The 21788-nt window shown below is 51.6% G+C and overlaps 4 protein-coding genes and 2 pseudogenes across 4 annotated transcripts; 3 read left to right on the top strand and 3 right to left on the bottom strand.

Annotated features, from left to right (window-relative positions):
* The first annotated feature begins 1398 nt into the window (after positions 1 to 1398).
* Positions 1399 to 2512, top strand: LOC103821629 (feather keratin Cos2-2-like). The gene is made up of 2 exons (XM_050985635.1): positions 1399 to 1479; positions 1849 to 2512. Exon 2 carries the CDS (start codon positions 1870 to 1872, stop codon positions 2197 to 2199), a length of 330 nt encoding a protein of 109 aa, XP_050841592.1. The 5' UTR covers positions 1399 to 1479; positions 1849 to 1869; the 3' UTR covers positions 2200 to 2512.
* Positions 2513 to 4532: 2020 nt separating this feature from the next.
* On the top strand, positions 4533 to 6660 carry LOC127059079 (feather keratin Cos2-2-like; annotated as a pseudogene).
* A 3158-nt stretch (positions 6661 to 9818) lies between these two features.
* On the bottom strand, positions 9819 to 10463 carry LOC115484466 (feather keratin Cos2-2-like). Its single transcript, XM_050985652.1, has one exon. It carries the CDS (start codon positions 10423 to 10425, stop codon positions 10117 to 10119), a length of 309 nt encoding a protein of 102 aa, XP_050841609.1. The 5' UTR covers positions 10426 to 10463; the 3' UTR covers positions 9819 to 10116.
* Positions 10464 to 12139: 1676 nt separating this feature from the next.
* LOC103824574 (feather keratin Cos2-2-like) lies at positions 12140 to 13265 on the bottom strand. The gene is made up of 2 exons (XM_009099868.4): positions 13177 to 13265; positions 12140 to 12807 (listed from the first exon to the last, which is right to left on the bottom strand). The coding sequence occupies exon 2, from the start codon at positions 12784 to 12786 to the stop codon at positions 12457 to 12459; it is 330 nt and encodes a 109-aa protein (XP_009098116.4). The 5' UTR covers positions 12787 to 12807; positions 13177 to 13265; the 3' UTR covers positions 12140 to 12456.
* A 2520-nt stretch (positions 13266 to 15785) lies between these two features.
* LOC103821630 (feather keratin Cos2-2-like) lies at positions 15786 to 18365 on the bottom strand (annotated as a pseudogene).
* A 1367-nt stretch (positions 18366 to 19732) lies between these two features.
* LOC103824576 (feather keratin Cos2-2-like) lies at positions 19733 to 20844 on the top strand. The gene is made up of 2 exons (XM_009099871.4): positions 19733 to 19807; positions 20177 to 20844. The coding sequence occupies exon 2, from the start codon at positions 20198 to 20200 to the stop codon at positions 20525 to 20527; it is 330 nt and encodes a 109-aa protein (XP_009098119.1). The 5' UTR covers positions 19733 to 19807; positions 20177 to 20197; the 3' UTR covers positions 20528 to 20844.
* Positions 20845 to 21788: the final 944 nt, after the last annotated feature.

The raw sequence follows: 21788 nt of genomic DNA, 5'->3' as shown, positions 1-21788 counted from the left end.
AGCTTTACCGGGCTGAGCTGGCATCCTGCTTGTCTTTACATGACTTCTGTTTGCTTAAGTTACATCCTAAAGGTATTTCTCCAAGCCCGAACTGTTTGTGAAATACTGATCTTATCAGAAGAAATGCTGTTCTGTTTGACTGTCATTTTCAACCTCCCTACTTCCACCTCCCAGATGTGATCAAACTCTATTCCCCAAAATGCCTCATTCTCTTTCACAGAAACATTTTCCCAGAGCTCTTGGCTCAGGACAAAGGCACTGTGGCCAAACAACTCCTCCATTTCCAAGGAGATGCCAGAAGCCTGACACCTCAAACCTTCTCCATGAGGCAGGAGCAAGGACCCTGGGAAAGACCTGTGGGCCCCAAGGATGCCTGGAGGTGGCATCAGAGGGATGGCCTGGGGTTGGGATTGTCCTTGAGAGATGTGGGTGCCGTGATCCTGTCCAGGTTCCTGCAGAGAAGGAACTGGGGGCTGAGTGTGTGTCAGTGGCTGGCACTGCTGGACAGGGAAGGCGCTACAGGGTGGGCAATGGCTGGGCTGAGAGCTCAGCTCAGGCCCAGCTGTGCACACACACCCAGGGCACTGACACACTGCCAGCCTGGCCAGCTGTGCTCAGAGATGAGCCCAGAGCACAGAGCCCAGCACACGGGCACAGGCACACGGGCACAGGGGGTTGCACACAAGTGCCCTGCCCTGGGCACAACCATCCCCAGGGTGCAGGCCAGAGGCTCGCAGGGGCTGTTCCCACCAGGGCACAGGGATGTGCAGACACGGGCACACACTGGGCCACAGCCACACTGCCACGCACATTATTGTGGGGGAGCACATGGGGCAGAGGCCTGAGGAAAGGATGTGACTGAGGAGATGCTGGGGAGCTCCCAGCCAGAGCAGATGCTGGGAACACCAAGCAGGACAGAAGCTCAGGCAGTAGAGCTACAGGAGTCTAAAGTATTGTGCAGGATGAGGAGGAAGGCAAAAAGGTTTCAATGAGGGTACAGGGGACACAGTTAGGAGATGTATTAGGTACAGAGGCAAAGACTGGAGGGCTGGGGGCAGATGGGACCCATCCAGTCAGCAAGGATTACAAAAATTTGGCAGCATTACAAAACTCCAGAAGAGTCCCCCAGGCTGCGATCACCTGTCTCCTTCAGGTGACTTCTGCACATAGTTCATGTCTTCTGCCTTCACTGACACATCCTTGCCCCCAGGAAAAGTGGAATCTTGCATAACAGCACTCAGAAGAAGTGTCCGTGAGGGAGTGATGTAAGCCAGGAAATGCAAAGTCACGGTAGAGGGAAAATCCAACTCATGCCATAACCTTCTGGAACATGTTTCCGTTCATTGAGATCATGAAAGAAAATTGTCACTTATGCAGGATGGACTGTGGGCCCTGAGGCACTGTGGGGCCAGGATAAAAGGCAGCCAAACTGGTGGCTCTCTCAACCACTTCTGTCACCTCCTTCTCCTTGGGAACCAGGTGAGTTGGAAGCCCCTTTCTCCTCCAGCCCCTGCATGACAGCATTGACCTTTCTGGACCTTGTTCCTGCTCCTTCTTCTTCTGGGGCTGTTCTGCAATGGTGCTGGTGTGGGCAGAGGGGAGAGCGTGTGTTCTGGCCAGAGGCTGAGGCTGGGCTGAGGTGCTGATTTTGCCCCAGGATAGGCAGGAGCAGAGCTGGGCCTGGCTGAGCTGGGAAGGAGCGTGCTGGGCTCAGGCAAAGCATGCCCAGGTTGGGGCTGCCCAGGCTGGGGCAGTGCAGGCAGCAGGGGCCTTGTGCTGCTGGGGGTGCCTTGCGAGCTGTGTCTCAGGTGTGCGTGTGCTCTGCTTCCTCCCTGCCCTCTGTGCCAGGTGCAGCGCCAGGCTCCAGACATGTCCTGCTCTGAGAAGTGCCAGCAGTGCCAGCCCTGCGAGCCTTGCTGCCAGTCCTGTGGCCCCTGCCCGCTGGCCAGCAGCTGCAATGAGTGCTGTGTCAGGCAGTGCCAGAGCTCCCACGTTGTCATTGAGCCGCCTGCTGTGCTGGTGACCCTGCCTGGCCCCATCCTCAGCTCCTTCCCACAGAACACCGCCGTGGGATCCTCCACCTCTGCTGCTGTTGGCAGCATCCTCAGCTCTCAGGGAGTGCCCATCAGCTCTGGGGGCTTTGACATCTCCTGCATCACCAACTGCTGTGGTGGCAGCAGATGCTGTCGTCCCTGCTGAAGATGCCACCATCAACGTCCTTTGGCAAGAACCTCCAAGACCTGACAACATGGAGCTGGAATGAAGACACAATTTTGGGAGATTGGATTTAAACTTTTTAGCTATTACTTCCTTTTGCTCTCTCTTTCTTCCTTTACTTTCTTGTTGACACTGTCCAATATCACCTTAGTGGCCCCCTCCCTTCCCCACCTCTATTTGCCAACCAGGCCTTTGGATACCCCCACTTCATCTTAGCAGCCTCTCCTGGTGCTGTCTCTGACATACCCAGTTTTCTTCTTTATACTCAATAAAGTTTTTTGCATTCAAACCTCAACTTCTGGTTTCTCCTTCATTTTGTGACAACTCTTCCAGTGTCCTCAGGAGTACAGTGGTAAAAGAGAGAGTGGGACTCCCTGCTATGTGTTTTCCTTGTGCCCTTTCCCTTGAAGATGACAAAGATACCCTGACAATGAGGGTGATGATGAGCCAGAACAAGTTTCCCAGAGAAATTCTCATTCCTGGAAGAGACATCCGAAATTTCTTATTCCTGGAAATCTTCAAGGCATGCTTACTCAGGACTTGGAGTCTCTTGGTTTGATGGAGGCCATTCTTGTCCATGTTTTGTGGGTGGGTTGAATGTTTTGTTTTCTTCTTGCTTTATTTACCATATCTCAGGGAAATTGTGCTGAAACTTAAGAAGGGATAGAAGGGAACTTAAACAAAAAAATGTTTAAGTTCCCTTCTATCCCAAGTGTTTCAGTAGACACAGGTGGCCTGGTGGAATACCCACAAACCATGGTGGAAAGGCAAAGAGTAAATGTATTGCCTTACCTCACTCCACAGAGGAGATCAGATCAAGACTCGAGCAGAGATGTACAGTTGGGAACATTGTCCTGCTTCAGATCAGTCCTTGCTGGCAGGGCTCCTCTTTACACCAGTGCTGAGATCTCCCTGTATTTTTTTGTGATCTCTGAGCTTTGATTTTTCTCTCTCGCAAAATAGGGAGCTCAAGCATGTCCATTGAGGGCCTCATAGTCTCTCCAAACACTGGCATTGTCTCTACACAGAGATTCTGCTTCTCCAAACCCAGAATAAAAGCGCAGAAGGCATCCTTTTTGGTTTTTCCTACATTGATATCCTCCATGCTTTGGCATCCTCGGCTACAAGGTCACTTCAGCAAACCTATAATCATCCTTCTAATTCTTCTGCTTTTAACTCTTTCCTCCCGACCCAAACCGCTTCTAATGAAATCTGCTTTCACAGAGGCATTATCAATGTGACAAATGTGCTCAGGACTCATGTGTGTGTTGGGCAGTGCTGAGCACCCTTTTGGACACAGTTGGAGCTGACTCAGCCAGAGGAAGTGGGAGACACTGGACTCTTGTCCCAGAGCCCCTTTCTATGTTTTCCTGCCCCAGCTACCAAACCTCACAACTTTTACTTAAGGGAGAGTGTCCCACACAGTGTGCAGCACAATCAAAATAATAAAAATTTCAACAGCGGGTTGTTATGCACACTTTTGCTTTAGCCAACTGCCTTATCTCAAGCCTCAAGTTGTTTCCCATCTTATTTTCTCTTCCCTGGCCACCTTGGCCTGGCCTTCACCTTGTCCCTGGCCTTGGCCTGGCCTTGGCCTTGCCCTTCCCTTTTCCTATTCCTATTCCTGTTCCTATTCCTATTCCTATTCCTATTCCTATTCCTATTCCTATTCCTATTCCTATTCCTATTCCTATTCCTATTCCTATTCCTATTCCTATTCCTATTCCTATTCCTATTCCTATTCCTGTTCCTGTTCCTGTTCCTGTTCCTGTTCCTGTTCCTGTTCCTGTTCCCGTTCCCGTTCCCGTTCCTATTTCAAGCCAAGTGTGCAATTTATTATTAAAATGTGAAATCTTCTGTGGACTCTCTGACTTTGTTCTTTCCTCTCAACCACCAGCATGTACAAATCCTAGCTCTCCCTCATGAGTGGGACACAACACGCACTCACCAGCAACCCTCCAGCAGAGGCGGATCCATTTGGGATGAAGACCTGCAGAGGCTTGCAGGATTTCTGGGCTTTCTCCCTGAACATAAAGCAAGAAGTAGAGGGTGGAGGAGGCAGAATTTGCATTTCAGTTCTCCAGACACTTCTCTGCAAGGTCAAAGCAGCACTGTTCAGCTGTACGTTGACTCTGCCTGTCCAGGGCAGCCAGTGCCTCTGTGGGACTAAAGGACACGCCACAGGGGGACCGACAATGAGAACTTTCATGTGCTCTCATGTTATATTTTCTCCTTGAGCCAGGTCTTATGAGTTCTTAAAGAAATATAACACACTTGACATAGTTTAGCTACTTTGATGGTATAAAATTAGTAGGATGGCTTTTGAGGTAGTGTTGGAAACAAAAAAGTTTTAATAAAGGCAAAATAACAAAGCTTTTTATAGAGAAAGACTGAGTTAGGGGTAAGAGGTTCTTGCTCCTGGTAAAAACACCCCACAAAAGCAATTACTTATTTTGTTTTCTTCTTTTTTCTAGTGAATTGCTTAGGCAGACTTTTTTGGCTTCTGTCCAATTGGGTATCCTTAGGTTTGAGGTGAAGTCTCCCAGGTCCTATGAGGTGTCTTTTTACCCAGTTGAGGAGAGAAACTTCTGGGCTTTTTTCCTTTTTAAGGAGACAAAGGGTAATTTATTCCCTCTGTCAACACAGGGCACATTCCTACACCCTCATGATGCACACGTGCACAGACTGACACATTTGTACTCAAGAGGCCCTCCCTTGGACCTTGCAATCTGAACATTCATAAAATAAAACTGTCAGAAAGTGAGCACTCTGTTAAGGTGTTGGGCACAACTCTAAGAGAAGAGAACTCAAGCACCTGTGAAGGAACCCGGCCACAGAAAAGGTCTTGCCTTCCCAAAGGACCCACAGAGAGTGTACAGAAAGGGTGAGGTCTATGACACCTGAGCACAATTTCCCTGAGATATGGTAAATAAAACAAGAAGAAAAATCCAAGCAAGCAGAAGCCCACTTGAGGGAAACAAAGAGTTTCACTCTTTGCCAGAGAGAGATGGAGCAGAAGGAGAAAAGGATATTTCCTCTTATCTCACATGGCCAACCTTGTGCATGCATACAAGGAGAACAAGCCTGATGCTCCATAAAATTTGTCACAAAGCAACCTACAGGGATGACACAGGCGACCATCACGTGCCTGCGTGGAATGTCACCAGACCATGATCCAAGCACTCTGCCTGTGCTGACCTTTTTACATCCTGGACATTGTTGGGTCTCTCATCCTGGCCCGAACATGAGTCTTCAGATAGGAAATGGGAACGCACAGGGCAGAAGTCAGGAAATGAAAAGGCAGCAATGCAGGAAACCAGGACACAGCCCTTACCATTAGCTGGGATAGTTCACATTTGACATGAGTTGGTCAGAAAATTATGGCTTCCACTAAGGAGCCTCTGGGCCTGAGGCAGGGCAAGACTGCTATAAAAGGCAGCCCAAGTCTCTGCTCTCTCATCCACTTCTCTCACCTCCTTCTCCTCAGGAATCAGGTGAGTGCAAAGCCTCTTCCTCCTGCTGCTGCTGCTGCTGCTTCCAGAGTAGCTCTTGCCTGGCTGGAGGTCTCAGCTAAGAGGGTTCTGTCACAGCACAGGGCTGGGAGCTGCTTGTGCTGGGAGAGGGCAGGGGAGAGAAGGTCTTGTGCAGACAGAGAGAGGCTGGGACTTGGCTGAAGTGGCTCCTGGGCTTTGAGCGGGGCCCTGCAATGTGGGCCAGGAGGTGCCTTGGCTGCAGGGTGTTTGGGTGCAGAGCTGCTTCTAACGTGTCCTCACTTTGTGCTTCTCCCTGCCTTCCATCCTAGGTGCACCTGTGACCTCGAGCCATGTCCTGCTGCAAGCCCTGTGACCCTTGCTGCCAGCCCTGCGGCCCCTGCCCGCTGGCCAGCAGCTGCAATGAGTGCTGTGTCAGGCAGTGCCAGAGCTCCCACGTTGTTATTCAGCCACCTGCTGTGCTGGTGACCCTGCCTGGGCCCATCCTCAGCTCCTCCCCACAGAACACCGCCGTGGGATCCTCCACCTCTGCTGCTGTTGGAAGCATCCTCAGCTCTGAGGGAGTGCCCATCAGCTCTGGGGGCTTTGACATCTCCTGCATCACCAACTGCTATGGCGGTAGCAGGTGCCGTCCCTGCTAAATCTGCTGGCAACCTCCTCAGGGAAGAACCTTCAAGACCTGAGCAAATGCAGCTGAAATGAAGACAGAACTTTGGGACTGTATGTAGGGCCTCTGACTTTTTTTTCCTTCTTCTCCTCTTTTCTCTCTCTTGCATTCCTTTCCAGTCAATAGCACTCAATGCCAACCTAGAACCTGTTGACTTCTCTCCCCTCCTTGCTTTGCAGACCAGCAGATGGATGCCCCCACTGCACCTTAGTGGCTGCTCCTGGTCCTGTCTGGGAATCACCTCCTTTTCCTTGCTTAGAGTCAATAAAGTCGTTTTGCATACAAGCCTTGGCCTCTGATTCTCTTTCCATCTGTGTTAACCTCTCCCATGAGCTCAGGGCAAAAGGTGGAGGAAGCAGAACTTGGGACTCCCTAGAGAGGATTTTACTTTGTGCCTTTTCTCTTGGAGCTCACAAACGCATCCTTCAGTACTCCACTACAACTACCAGGAGCGGGAGATGGTTCCCAAACTTGACAGAAATGGGGGGTGAAATGGGGTATGTGGGAATCAGCAATGCTTGATTTCAGCCCACTACCTCATGAATATTTCTTCTGAGTGCTGGTATGTGAGATGCCATGTTTCCTGGGGCAAGGATGTGTCAGTATAGTCATAAGACATAAACTTAGTGCACGTTGGATTCAAGGGATGGCAGGTGATGCCAGCCTGGAGCACTCTGCTGGAGTTTTGTAATGCTGACAGATTTTTGTAATCCTTGCTGACTGGAAATGCCTCCTCTGCTCTCAGCCCTCATTTCTTTAGTTTATGAAGCAATCCGCTCCACTATGTGACTTGTCTTCTTAATGAAACCTCTTGGCCTTCCTCCTCATCCTTCACAGTGCATGAGACTCCTGTAGCACGGCTGCCTGAGCTTCTGTCCTGCTTGGTGTTCCCAGCATCTGCTCTGGCTGGGAGCTCCCCAGCATCTCCTCAGTCACATCCTTTCCTCAGGCCTCTGCCCCATGTGCTCCCCCACAATAATGTGCGTGGCAGTGTGGCTGTGGCCCAGTGTGTGTCAGTGTCTGCCCAAAAATCGATTTCCTGGTCAGGGAACCAAAAAATGTCATGGTTTGAGCCTGGCGCAATGCCAGTGCCCCCATGAGAATACCTCTTCCCTGGTATCTACTGCGAGATGTGATCAGAGACAGAGCAGAGCAGGCTCCAACTTAAGAATGAAAGAAAAAAAGCTTTATTAACCTAAAACTACAAAAGAAACACACAGAACACAGGATGAAAACCTCCCAGATTTCTATATCGTCCCCCCACCAAATTTCCAATTGCATTACCAGCCCTTAGATCACCCAACTCTCAGTCCATCACCACCCTTCAGATAATCAATTCTCAATTCCTCGAGAAGAGAGGAGTCCCTCTTGCACCACAGACTTCCCCAGGAAACAGTCGAAACTTCTCGTGTTTCCGTGTCACGTGTGGCACTGCCCGGAGAACATTTTGCCATCATGACCTCTTTCTTCCGTGTCCAGTGCTCTCACCACTGCACATGGACCAGAGCTGCTTCTAGGGTTTTTCCCTTTAAGGATGCTTTGTCCAGTTCCAAAAAGAGCACAGTCCCTCTCCTTTTGGAACACCTGTACCCCCCAAAATTCACCCCCTGGGGCTGAGGGGTCTCTTGAACAGAGATCATCTTCTTCTTCTTCGAAGATGGAGGGCACCACCACCACCCTCCTCACCCGTCGTCTCTGTTCACACACTCTCATGTCACTGCACTCTCCTGGCTCTGAGCCATCACCTCCCCCTAGAATGCAGTCTCTGTGTCACAGGAACTCAAGAGTTCTGCCATGGCTATACATGAAACGTCCAGCCAAAGCTACTCCATCATCTCCCCCCACCTAGGATTCTTCTCAACTTCTCACAATGTCTTTCACTTGCCCATTTCCTGCTATCCCACACTATCTCATCAACTTCAGGAGGAATCAGCATTTGCAAGGTTTCCATCCTCCCCAGAAGGGTTAAAAGTCCCAGGCTCTGCCCTTTTGCTTCATGAACTCCCACGGCTGGCTGCCCTGCCGGGCACCCCTGCCCCTTCTCCTTCACGCCAGCCACCATATCACAGCAGGCACAGGCTCTCGCTCTCTCTCCCTCCGAGGGTGGGAATGGGGGATGGCTGCCCGAAGCCTCACAGTGCTCCTCCACCCTTCGGCCCAGGCCTGGCCTACCTCCCTCCGGGTGCATGGCTCCCCTAGCCCCGCCCTGCTGGAGCTGGACAGGGGAAGGCCTGCTCTCTTCCAAGACCGGAACCCAAAGAGTGTCCCCTGGGAGATCACAGCTTTTAACCCCCTGTGTTCTCAGAGGCGTATCCATGCCCTCAGTGGACAAACCAGGTGCCAATATTAAAATCTGAAAATCCACTGGTCTAACCATACCATCCCAAAAAAACTCATTTCCTCTCAAACCATGACAACAACCCTGTGCCTGTGTCCTGGTGGGAACAGCCCCTGAGAGCCTCTGGCCTGCATGGGGATGGTTGTGCCCAGGGCAGAGCACCCCTGTGCCCGTGTGCCTGTGCCCGTGTGCTGGGCTCTGTGCTCTGGGCTCATCTCTGAGCACAGCTGGCCAGGCTGGCAGTGTGTCAGTGCCCTGGGTGTGTGTGCACAGCTGGGCCTGAGCTGAGCTCTCAGCCCAGCCATTGCCCACCGTGTAGCGCCTTCCCTGTCCAGCAGTGCCAGCCACTGACACACACTCAGCCCCCAGTTCCTTCTCTGCAGGAACCTGGACAGGGCCACGGCACCCACATCTCTCAAGGACAATCCCAAGTCCAAGCCATTCCTCTGATGCCACCTCCAGGCATCCTTGGCGCCCTCAGGTGTTTCCCAGGGTCCTTGTTCCTGCCTCATGGGAAGACTTTTGTGTGACAGAGTTCTGGTGGCTCTGTGGGCTTGGGGGAGTCCACTGCCTACAATGGCCATTGCCCCATTGTTCAGGAACTCTGTGAAACTGATGGTTTCAAAGAGAATGAGTAATGTGGAGAGAAACTCTTGACCATGTCTGGGAGGTGGAGGCCGGAAGGTGGGGGAGTTTCTCCTCTGCCATATCCAGATGAGGAACCAGTGGCAGCCTTCAACATAGTTGGAGGATGATTTTGGTTTTGGTTCTGTCCTGGTGCTCACTTGATTCTCTGTAACCATTCAGCTCTGCCTGTGTGCAAAGAAGCTGAGCAGAAGTTTAATGTGAGGGAGGTGTTTAAAGTGAAGAGGTTGTGGAATATCCCCAGGCACTGCTGTTTCCCATTCCCTGTCACCCTTTGACATCATCTCCTCCTGATGATCACTCTTTTGGGGAAGCCAGGGATTTGTTTGGGAGCTCCAATAGAAAAGGCACAAAGTAAAGGCGCTCCAGCATGGAGTATCCACCCACAGCTTCCTCCACTTTTTGCCCTGAGAATATTGGAACAGGCCCCACACGAGGAAGAAGAATAGAGAGGGCAAGGTTTGGATGCAAAACAACTTTATTGAGTCTAAGGAAGAAAAGAAGGTAGCTCAAAGAGGGCACCAGGAGCAGCCAGTGGGGGTGTCCATTTGCCTGGCCTGCAGAGGGATGGAGGGCGACAAACAGGTCACAAAAGTCTGTCATTGGGAGATGGAGTGAGTAAGGAAGGCAAGGGAAGAGAGTGAAAGAAAAGAGCAGTAAAGCAAGGGCACAAATCCATTGTTTCAAGGATCCATCTTCAGTGCCGCTCCACGTCCTGAGGTTGTTGTGGTTCTTGCCTGAGGAGGTTGCCAGCAGCTTTAGCAGGGACGACAACAACTGCTGCCATAGCAGTTGGTGATGCAGGAGATGTCAAAGCCCCCAGAGCTGATGGGCACTCCGCCACAGCTGAGGATGTTGCCAACAGCAGCAGAGGTGGAGGATCCCACGGCGGTGTTCTGTGGGGAGGAGCTGAGGATGGGCCCAGGCAGGGTCACCAGCACAGCAGGCGGCTCAATGACAACGTGGGAGCTCTGGCACTGCCTGACACAGCACTCATTGCAGCTGCTGGCCAGCGGGCAGGGGCCGCAGGGCTGGCAGCAAGGGTCACAGGGCTGGCAGCAGGACATGGCTCGGGGTCACAGGTACACCTGGCACAGAGGGCAGAGAGAAGCAAAAAGTGGGGACATGTGAGATGTAGCACTGCACCTAAACACACTGCAGTCAAGACACCTCCTGGCCCACATTGCAGTGCCAAGCTCAAAGCCCAGCAGGCACCACAGCCAAGTCTCAGCCTCTCTCTGTCTGCACAAGACCTTCTCTCCCCTGCCCTCTCCCAGCACAAGCAGCTCCAAGCCCTGCACTATGACAGCCCCTTACAGCTGAGACTTCCAGCCCGGCATGTGCTGCTCTGGAAGTAGCAGCAGCAGCAGGAAGAAGAGGCTTGGCACTGACCTGATTCCTGAGGAGAAGGAGGTGAGAGAAGTGGATGAGAGAGCAGAGACTTGGGCTGCCTTTTATAGCAGTCCTGCCCTGCCTCAGGCCCAGAGGCTCCTTAGTGGAAGCCATAATTTTCTGACCAACTCATGTCAAATGTGCACCATCCCAGCTAATGGTAGGGGCTGTGTCCTGGTTTCCTGCACTGCAGCCTCTATTTCCTGGCTTCTGCCCTATGAGTTCCTATCTGAAGACTCCTTCTAGGGCCAGGAATGAGAGATCCAAGAATTTCCGGGATATAAAGACGTCAGAGTAGGCCGAATGCTCGGATCATGGTCTGGTGGCATTCCATGCAGGCTCATGACCTGAACCAGTGTCATTCCTGTGGCTTTCTTTGTGGCAAAGCACTCAGGGCATCACTCTCATTCTTCCTGTATCCCTGCCCATCTCTCCCTCATCCCTTTGTGACATCCCATGAGTTTGCACGTGCAGACTGTTTTCCCAGCCCAGTTTGGAATGGATAGGGGACATAAGGTATTCTTTGTGGTCTTGCTTCCCCTCTATTACGTCTCCCTTTGGTCAGCACTCCATGCCTGCTTCTGAAGCTCCTTCCTGCTCTTGCCCTTGGCTGGACTCCGAACTGTGGTCGGTGGCCCTAGGCTGGATGGATGGTGCCCTGCAAGCTGCTCTGTCAATTCCCTTTCTCAGGCAGTAAGACAAGATAAAAAAACCTGATAACAGCTTGAAGCTTGATAGTAGGCAGTTTGCTAAAGCAAAAGGGAGAGAGTATGCAGGCACAAGGACACTGGGAAAGAAGATCAATGTATGGCCTCCTTCCCTCCAGAAGTGATGTCGGGCAAATTCCCAGGAAGCAGGGCTTCCTCCTGTGTCATGGTTGCTCATGATGGCACACTTTGTAACTCAGGCTGCAGCAATGGGCTCTGTGAGAAGAGTCCAGTGGCTCCAGCCAGCTCTGCCTGAGTCAGCTCCAGCTGTGTCCAAAGGGGACTCAGCTCTGCCCAGCACTGAGCATGTTTGTCCCTCTGCTGATGCCTCTGTGAAAGCAGATTTCATTAGAAATGGTTTGGGCTGGAAGGAAACTTCCAGACCATTTCTTTCTATGCCTCCCTTCCTCAACAGAGCGTCACCCACTGAACCAGATTGCTCGAAGCTCTGTCCAACCTGGTCTTGCACACTTCCAGGGTTGAGGAATCTAAACTCCTTCTGGGCAAATTATCACAATGCCTCACCGTTCTCACAGAAAGGGACATTGTTGCGAGGTCCAAGAGAAGGGGAACAAATCAAATTGCACTGCAGGGATTGCAATGCTGTGCTTCCCCCACATGATTTTCCATGGAGCAAATTAGGAGAATTGTCTGAGGAAGAAGGAGAAATCGGAGGCCGAGCTTTGAATGCAAAAGGAACTTTATTGAGTCAAAGGAAGAGAAGGAGAGGGCTCAGAGAAGGCACCTGAGGGAAGCAAGTAAGATGCAGCAGCATGCCTGATGCTCTGGCTGCTGAGGGAAGGAGGCCAACAGGTCCCACTAGGCTGGCATTGAGTGTTGGTGACAGCACAAGAAGGGAAGAGAAAAAAAAGAGGAGGAGGAGAAGAAGGAGAAAAAAGTCCAAAGCCTTAAATCCATTGTTCCAAAACCGATTTTCATTCCATCACCATGATCTGAGGTCTTGGAGGTTCTTGCCCGAGGACATTGTCAGCAGCATCTTTAGCAGGGACGACAGCATCTGCTGCCAGCACAGCAGTTGGTGATGCAGGAGATGTCAATGCCCCCAGAGCTGATGGGCACTCCCTGAGAGCTGAGGATGCTGCCAACAGCAGCAGAGGTGGAGGATCCCACGGCGGTGTTCTGTGGGAAGGAGCTGAGGATGGGCCCAGGCAGGGTCACCAGCACAGCAGGCGGCTCAATGACAACGTGGGAGCTCTGGCACTGCCTGACACAGCACTCATTGCAGCTGCTGGCCAGCGGGCAGGGGCCACAGGACTGGCAGCAAGGATCACAGGGCTGGCACTGCTGGCACTTCTCAGAGCAGGACATGTCTGGAGCCTGGCGCTGCACCTGGCACAGAGGGCAGGGAGGAAGCAGAGCACACGCACACCTGAGACACAGCTCGCAAGGCACCCCCAGCAGCACAAGGCCCCTGCTGCCTGCACTGCCCCAGCCTGGGCAGCCCCAACCTGGGCATGCTTTGCCTGAGCCCAGCACGCTCCTTCCCAGCTCAGCCAGGCCCAGCTCTGCTCCTGCCTAACCAGGGGCAAAATCAGCACGTCAGCCCAGCCTCAGCCTCTGGCCACAGCACACGCTCTCCCCTCTGCCCACACCAGCACCATTGCAGAATAGCCCCAGAAGACGAAGGAGCAGGAACAAGGTCCAGAAAGGTCAATGCTGTCATGGAGAGGCTGGAGGAGAAAGGGGCTTCCAACTCACCTGGTTCCCAAGGAGAAGGAGGTGACAGAAGTGGTTGAGAGAGCCACCAGATTGGCTGCCTTTTATCCTGGCCCCACAGTGCCTCAGGGCCCACAGTTTGTGCTGTCAAGGTGACGATATTCCTGCATGATCCCAAATGAATGGAAAAATCTCTGGGAATGGTATGGCATGACTTGGATTTTCCCTCTACCATGACTTTGCATTTCCTGTCCTACCTCATTCCCAATCCCTCACGGACACTTCTTCTCAGTGCTGGCTTGCAAGATTCCGTGATTCCTGGGGCCAAGGATGTGTCAGTGTGGGTAAGAGACATAAAGAAAATGCTGAAGGGACCACAACAACACAGGTGATGCCAGACTGAGGCATTCTTTGGGATATATTCTCTTCCTGCTGCCTGGAAGTGCCTCATCTGCTCCCAGCCCTCCAGTCTTTGGCTCACTATTCAAGGGCTGTCCCTCATGCCTTTCCTTTGAGGTAAAACTTCCTTGCCTTCCTCCTTGGCCTCCACAGTGCATGAGACTCCTGTAGCTCTGCTGCCTGAGCTTCTGTCCTGCTTGGTGTTCCCAGCATCTGCTCTGACTGGAGCTCCCCAGCATCTCCTCAGTCACATCCTTTCCTCAGGCCTCTGCCCGATGTGCTCCCCCACAATAATGTGCGTGGCAGTGTGGCGGTGGCCCAGTGTGTGCCAGTGTCTGCACATCCCTGTGCCTTTGCCCTGGTGGGAACAGCCCCTGAGAGCCTCTGGCCTGCACCCTGGGGATGGTTGTGCCCAGGGCAGGGCACTTGTGTGCAACCCCCGTGCCCGTGTGCCTGTGCCCGTGTGCTGGGCTCTGTGCTCTGGGCTCATCTCTGAGCACAGCTGGCCAGGCTGGCAGTGTGTCAGTGCCCTGGGTGTGTGTGCACAGCTGGGCCTGAGCTGAGCTCTCAGCCCAGCCATTGCCAACCCTGTAGCGCCTTCCCTGTCCAGCAGTGCCAGCCACTGGCACACACTCAGCCCCCAGTTCCTTCTCTGCAGGAACCTGGACAGGGCCACGGCACCCACATCTCTCAAGGACAATCCCAACCGCAGGCCATCCCTTTGCTGCTGCCTCCAGGCATCCTTGAGGCCCTCAGGTGTTTCCCAGGGTCCTTGCTCCTGCCTCTTGGGGAGGCTTTGAGGCTCAGGGTTCTCCTTTCCACATTGGTTCTGGGGGACTTGTGTGGCCACAGTGTTCTTTGTCCTGAGCCAGGAGCTTTGGGAAATGTTTCTGTCATAGAAAACGGTGCATGTGGGGAAAATTGTTTTACCGCGTCTGGGCGGTGGAAGTAGGGAAGTTGAAAAGGACAGTCAAAGAGAACAGCATTTCCTTCTGATAAGATCAGTATTTCAAAACAGTTCGGGCTTGGAGAAATACCTTTAGGATGTAACTTAAGCAAACAGAAGTCATGTAAAAGACAAGCAGGATGCCAGCTCAGCCCTGTAAAGCTGACAAAGCAGAAGTTCTGCTAAACAGTGATATTGGCCTCACTCAAGAGTTGCACTTGAGTGCTTGCTACCTAAAAAAGACAAGAGACTTGAGAACCCAAAGAAGCATAGAAGGACAGCCAATAATTATGGCAAACATATAAAATAAAGTCATGATTTTTGCTAGCTAATGAATATGTAATCTGTGTGTATGATGCAAACTCTGTTTACCTGATGCTCGGTGCACTGAATTTGAGGAAGTATGCCCTGAGTGTACTCAGTTATAGCATGGATCCCCTAGTGACCACCACTTCAATGAAGAATTTCTTTTTCCAAATAATTCTAATAATAAAACTTTCTAAAACTCAAAACTAAGTTTTAAATTGTCTGGCTGGTTTGAGAATCAATTTTGGCCACTCAGATGGGACACTCTACCTGATCTCCTGTGGATCTGCAAGATCTCTGGCAAGCACCTAGACTTTCCTACAGAAGACCACAGACCCTTGGACCAGTCTGGGATGCAAGTAAAATGCCATTTGATGATAAGGCCTTTCTTTGGTAATCCTTTCTGTATAAGATATGGGATCTGGTGCTGGGCATGGGTTATTTGGTGTTCTGGAATTTGACAGTTGACTTGGTTTGATCAATTGATTATAGTTTTGTGTTTGTATTTGTATCAGTATAGTAATATTTTTGGTCTAGTATTTGGAAGATGGTAGTGGACAATCCAAAGAGAGCATGGTAAAAACAATCCCCACTTGGTTGCATTTTGTGACATTGGAGGAAGTTTGGTGGTTCCTGGATGAACCAGCAAAGGACCCCAGAGAAAAGCTGTTCAAAATCAGTTATTTTGTATGGCTGATACCAATCCTAACCCATGAAACCCCTCAGCACTATCTGTCATGACAGAAGCTATGCCAAACATTAACTGTGAGGGCAGTGTTGGAAGGGAGAAGGTTGTGAGCTATCCCAGGCCTTGCTGTTTTCCATTCCCTGCCATCTTCTACCTGATGGTCGTTTCTATGGAGTAGCCATGGATGTGCTTGTCAGCTCCAATGGAAAGAAAAATCCACTGTGTAGTGTCTACCCCCATCTTCCTCCACATTTTGCCCTGAGCTCAATGAAAGAGTTCCCACAGAAGGAAGAACAAAACTGAGAGACATGATTGGATGCAAAAAACCTTTATTGAGCCTAAGGAAGAAAAGGTGGAAATTCACAGGGAGCAGAAGGGGCAGCCACTGTGATGCAAAGAGAGTGTCTCTCTGCTTGGCCTGGAGAGGGAGGGAGGGAGGCAAAAAGGTCCACTAGGCTGGAATTAAGTGCTGACAATAAAAGAAGGTAAGAGAAAGGGAAGAGAGTGGTAAAGGAAACAGTAAGCTAACAGCATAAATGTAATGTTCCAAAAACTCCATTTTCATTCCAGCACCATGATCAGAGATCTTGGAGGTTCTTGCCCGAGGAGGTTGCCAGCAGCTTTAGCAGGGACGACAACTGCTGCCATAGCAGTTGGTGATGCAGGAGATGTCAAAGCACCCAGAGCTGATGGGCACTCCCTCACAGCTGAGGATGCTGCCAACAGCAGCAGAGGTGGAGGATCCCACGGCGGTGTTCTGTGGGGAGGAGCTGAGGATGGGGCCAGGCAGGGTCACCAGCACAGCAGGTGGCTGAATAACAACGTGGGAGCTCTGGCACTGCCTGACACAGCACTCATTGCAGCTGCTGGCCAGCGGGCAGGGGCCGCAGGGCTGGCAGCAAGGGTCACAGGGCTTGCAGCAGGACATGGCTCAGTGACACAGGTGCACCTGGCACAGAGGGCAGAGAGAAGCACAAAGTGAAGACATGTGAGAAGTAGCTCTGCACTCAAACACACTGCAGTCAAGGCACCTCCTGGCCCACATTGCAGTTCCCAGCTCAAAGCCCAGCAGTCACCTCCGCCAAGTCCCAGCCTCTCTCTGTCTGCACAAGACCTTCTCTCCCCTGCCCTCTCCCAGCACAAGCAGTTCCCAGCCCTGCTCTACGACAGAACCGTCTAAGCTCAGACCTCCAGCCAGGTATGAGCTGGTCTGGAAGGAGCAACAGAACGAAAAGAGGATTTGCACTCACCTGATTCCTGAGGAGAAGGAGGTGAGAGAAGTGAATGAGAGAGCCAAGACTTGGGCTGCCTTTTATAGCAGTCCTGCCTTGCCTCAGACCCAGAGGCACCTTAGTGGAAGCCATAATTTTCTGACCAGCTCATGTCAAATGTGCACCATCCCAGCTAATGGTAGGGGCTGTATACTGGTTTCCTGCATTGCAGCCTCCATTTCCGTATCTGTAGACTCCTTCTAGGGCCAGGATGAGAGGCACAAGAATTTCTGGGATATAAATATATCAGAGTAGGCAGACTGCTTGGATCATGGTCTGGTGGCATTCCATGCAAGCATTTTTCGCATTTTGATTCCTCCCTACTGAGTCAGCCTACTTGGTCAATAGTCCATGCTCTTTTCTCCACCTCATTCCTGCTCTTCCTCTGTGTTGTGTGGGAGCCACTGCAAGGATATTTCTCCCAGAAAAGTGCTGCCCTACCTCCCTAGGGCCTCTTCTCCAGCCACATGCTGGTCTTTCTCACCACATGTTCTTACCAACAATCCTTGGTTGCTATTACCAGCTGTACTGGATTGACCTTGGCTGGATGGCCAGTGCCCTGCAGCCACTCTATGAGTCTCCATTCTGAGGTTAACAGGGGTGGGAAAATAAGTAGGAAAACAACTTGAATATTAAGATTTGAATGTCTCCTAAAACATACTCAAAAGATCGTGCATGCAGTACTAAACTGGAAGAAAAACCCACTTCTTATGCTCTACTTCCAGTCAGAAAGTTCTATCTGGCCCCTTCCCAGGAATCAGGGCTTGAGCACATGCAGTGGTGTTACTTGAAAACATTGCAAATTACAAATGCCCTCCCTTGTTTCTCCTTTCCTTAGCTGTTGTGTCTGAGTTCACGTCATATGGCACAGAATATCCCTTTTACTCAGTTTGGGTCAACTTTCTGAGTTTTGTCCACTCCCAGGATCTTGCCAGCCCCCAGCTCCTGATGGGGAAGGGAATGTTGGAGACACAGTGCTGGTGCTGTGTGAGCTGTGCTCAGCAGGAGCCAAAGGACTGGAGTGTTAGCAGCACCTTTGTAACACCCAGTGCAGAGCATATCCCTGCCAGGGCTGCTGTGGGGAACACGAACTGCATCTCTGCCAGACCCAACACACCCAGAAGCCTTGGCTGGCCTCAGGGGCGTCCAGCTCTCTTTGTTTGAGGCATACACATCAGCCCTTATCTCCTGGACTTGTACACTGGGATGGGACATGGTCTCATCCTGTTCAGGCCAATGCTACCACTCAGACTGGTGCTGAGTGAGGTGGGGCCAAGACCTTACAACAAATGTGTGGATGGAATTGGAGGTATCAGGATACAAATATTGCCTTGGTCTGAGATGTAGGATAGGTGTTCTGGGTGATACAGGGACAATCATGAACTTTGGTTCCTTGGGGGAAGAAGCCAACACCAATTTCCACACTACCTCCTTCCAGGTAGTGGCAGAGATTGATATAGTCTGCACTAACTCTTACAGATAGTGGTGGACAGTAGTGGTAGTCCAAACAAATCCAATTCCCTTCATAACGGAGACATTTAATCAGAGGTGATTTGAAAAAGGAGAGAGCACTAGGTGAGAGCTGCCAAAGGTATGGTGGGACACCTACTGAGACAGGCATCTCCCTGCAGCCTGACATGGGAATGCATGCAGATCTGCCAGTTTGGGATTGCTCCCTGCAGCCTGACATGGGAATGGATGCAGATCTGCCAGTTTGGGATTGACACATTCCTGAGACAAGGCTGGCTCACCTTTATAGACAGCATGAAAGACTTTTCTTTAGGCACAAGACTCTGACTCCTTTCTGAAGAAGCAGAGTAAGGTGCTGGGAATGGCCTTCCCTCCCCATCCCATGCAGAGACCAGCTGACTCTCCCCAGGGAGCACAGACCATGCATGGCCCTTCAGTGCCTCCAGGAGGACAGGTTCTTTGAATAAGAAGATGTGGTCATGGAAAGCTCCCACTCCTGTTCCATAGAGGCCAAACTCCACTCTACTGAGTACCAGCAATGAAGAGAATTGTCTCCAGGCTCTCTTCATTGAATGTGTTCACCCCATCTTCCCTTCAGCATGGACTCAAAGAATCAAGATCCTGGCATTCAGGTGCCTCCTGCTCTAATCCCCAAACTTCCTGGTCATACAGACAAAGGAAACTTGGCTGCCAATCACTAATGTGTAGCCATTAATTGCCAGGACTCCCAGAGCCTCCAGGGAAGCCCAGTGTCCCAAGCCCAGCTCCAGCACCACCAACTTGGCATCCCCTGAGGCTCTGGTCTGCAGTAAAAACTTGGAGACAGAAGCACTGAGCAGCACTTCTACTTTCCTTGCTCTAATCCAGGATATTGCTGTCTCTAGACATCACTCACAGAGCAAAAATGCATAAATGGAATTCTCCAGTGTGTGCTTGCACAAAAGTGCTCTCCACTGTGCAGAACACTCCTAGTGTAGGACTGCAGTACCTGGGGGTGAGTTCACAAAAGTGCAAAAGCACATGGATGTGCAGATACTCAAACACACTGTGGTTCAGGCAGCAGTGCAACAGGTGCCTCGGGGACTGTGAAGGCAGAGAAGAAATCCAAAGAGATTTTAAGAGAGGAACAAAGATCATAGTCAAGGGAGGCCAAGGGTGATGAGCCAAAGACTGGAGGGCTGGGAAAGAAGGGGCCCTTACAGTATTCAGAAACGTGAAAAAACCAAAAGAGTGACCAAGAATGGCATCACCTGCCTCCTAGGGATCCCTTCTGCATACAGTTCATGTATATTGCCCAGTGTGAAACATCCTTACACTCAGGAAATCTTGACTCACTTATACCAACACTCAGAAGTGTCTGTGAGGGATTGGGAATGAGGTAAGACAGGAAATGCAAAGTCATGGTAGAGGGAAAATCCAACTCATGCCATACCATTCCCAGAGATCTTTCCATTCATTTGGGATCATGCAGGAATATCGTCACCTTGACAGCACAAACTGTGGGCCCTGAGGCTCTGTGGGGCCAGGATAAAAGGCAGCCAATCTGGTGGCTCTCTCAACCACTTCTGTCACCTCCTTCTCCTTGGGAACCAGGTGAGTTGGAAGCCCCTTTCTCCTCCAGCCCCTGCATGACAGCATTGACCTTTCTGGACCTTGTTCCAGCTCCTTCTTCTTCTGGGGCTGTTCTGCAATGGTGCTGGTGTGGGCAGAGAGGAGAGCGTGTGCTGTGGCCAGAGGCTGAGGCTGGGCTGAGGTGCTGATTTTGCCCCTGGTTAGGCAGGAGCAGAGCTGGGCCTGGCTGAGCTGGGAAGGAGCGTGCTGGGCTCAGGCAAAGCATGCCCATGTTGGGGCTGCCCAGGCTGGGGCAGTGCAGGCAGCAGGGGCCTTGTGCTGCTGGGGGTGCCTTGCGAGCTGTGTCTCAGGTGTGCGTGTGCTCTGCTTCCTCCCTGCCCTCTGTGCCAGGTGCAGCGCCAGGCTCCAGACATGTCCTGCTCTGAGAAGTGCCAGCAGTGCCAGCCCTGCGATCCTTGCTGCCAGTCCTGCGGCCCCTGCCCGCTGGCCAGCAGCTGCAATGAGTGCTGTGTCAGGCAGTGCCAGAGCTCCCACGTTGTCATTGAGCCGCCTGCTGTGCTGGTGACCCTGCCTGGCCCCATCCTCAGCTCCTTCCCACAGAACACCGCCGTGGGATCCTCCACCTCTGCTGCTGTTGGCAGCATCCTCAGCTCTCAGGGAGTGCCCATCAGCTCTGGAGGCTTTGACATCTCCTGCATCACCAACTGCTGTGCTGGCAGCAGATGCTGTCGTCCCTGCTAAAGATGCTGCTGACAATGTCCTCGGGCAAGAACCTCCAAGACCTCAGATCATGGTGATGGAATGAAAATCGGTTTTGGAACAACGGATTTAAGGCTTTGGACTTTTTTCTCCTTCTTCTCCTCCTCCTCTTTTTTTTCTCTTCCCTTCTTGTGCTGTCACCAACACTCAATGCCAGCCAAGTGGGACCTGTTGGCCTCCTTCCCTCAGCAGCCAGAGCATCAGGCATGCCGCTGCACCTTACTTACTTCCCTCAGGTGCCTTCTCTGAGCCCTCTCCTTCTCTTCCTTTCACTCAATAAAGTTCCTTTTGCATTCAAAGCTCGGCCTCCGATTTCTCCTTCTTCCTCAGACAATTCTCCTAATTTGCTCCATGGAAAACATGTGGGGGAAGCACAGCATTGCAATCCCTGCAGTGCAATTTGATTTGTTCCCCTTCTCTTGGACCTCGCAACAATGTCCCTTTCTGTGAGAACACTGAGGCATTGTGATAACTTGCCCAGAAGGAGTTTAGATTCCTCAACCCTGGAAGTGTGCAAGACCAGGTTGGACAGAGCTTGAAGCAATCTGGTTCAGTGGGTGACGCTCTGTTGAGGAAGGGAGGCATAGAAAGAAATGGTCTGGAAGTTTCCTTCCAGCCCAAACCATTTCTAATGAAATCTGCTTTCACAGAGGCATCAGCAGAGGGACAAACATGCTCAGTGCTGGGCAGAGCTGAGTCCCCTTTGGACACAGCTGGAGCTGACTCAGGCAGAGCTGGCTGGAGCCACTGGACTCTTCTCACAGAGCCCATTGCTGCAGCCTGAGTTACAAAGTGTGCCATCATGAGCAACCATGACACAGGAGGAAGCCCTGCTTCCTGGGAAACTGCCCGACATCATTTCTGGAGGGAACGAGGCCATACATTGATCTTCTTTCCCAGTGTACTTGTGCCTGCATACTCTCTACCTTTTGCTTTAGCAAACTGCCTACTATCAAGCCTCAAGCTGTGATCAGGTTTTTTTTATCTTGTCTTACTGCCTGAGAAAGGGAATTGACAGAGTAGCTTGCAGGGCACCATCCATCCAGCCTGGGCCACCGACCACAGCTCAGAGTCCAGCCAAGGGCAAGAGCAGGAAGGAGCTTCAGAAGCAGGCATGGAGTGCTGACCAAAGGGAGACGTAATAGAGGGGAAGCAAGACCACAAAGAATGCCTTATTTCTCCTATCCATTCCAAACTGGGCTGGGAAAACAGTCTGCACGTGCAAACTCATGGGATGTCACAA

The sequence above is a fragment of the Serinus canaria genome, chromosome 27 (genome assembly GCF_022539315.1).
Source record: "Serinus canaria isolate serCan28SL12 chromosome 27, serCan2020, whole genome shotgun sequence".
In the NCBI taxonomy this organism is placed as follows: Eukaryota; Metazoa; Chordata; class Aves; order Passeriformes; family Fringillidae; genus Serinus; species Serinus canaria.
This window is presented reverse-complemented; position numbering and strand designations above follow the sequence as displayed.

Bases quoted from the DNA above. Each gene is read 5' to 3' on its own strand.
- LOC115484466 (XM_050985652.1), bottom strand. From the start codon at position 10,425: ATGTCCTGCTGCCAGCCCTGTGACCCTTGCTGCCAGCCCTGCGGCCCC.
- LOC103824574 (XM_009099868.4), bottom strand. From the start codon at position 12,786: ATGTCCTGCTCTGAGAAGTGCCAGCAGTGCCAGCCCTGTGATCCTTGC.
- LOC103821629 (XM_050985635.1), top strand. From the start codon at position 1,870: ATGTCCTGCTCTGAGAAGTGCCAGCAGTGCCAGCCCTGCGAGCCTTGC.
- LOC103824576 (XM_009099871.4), top strand. From the start codon at position 20,198: ATGTCCTGCTCTGAGAAGTGCCAGCAGTGCCAGCCCTGCGATCCTTGC.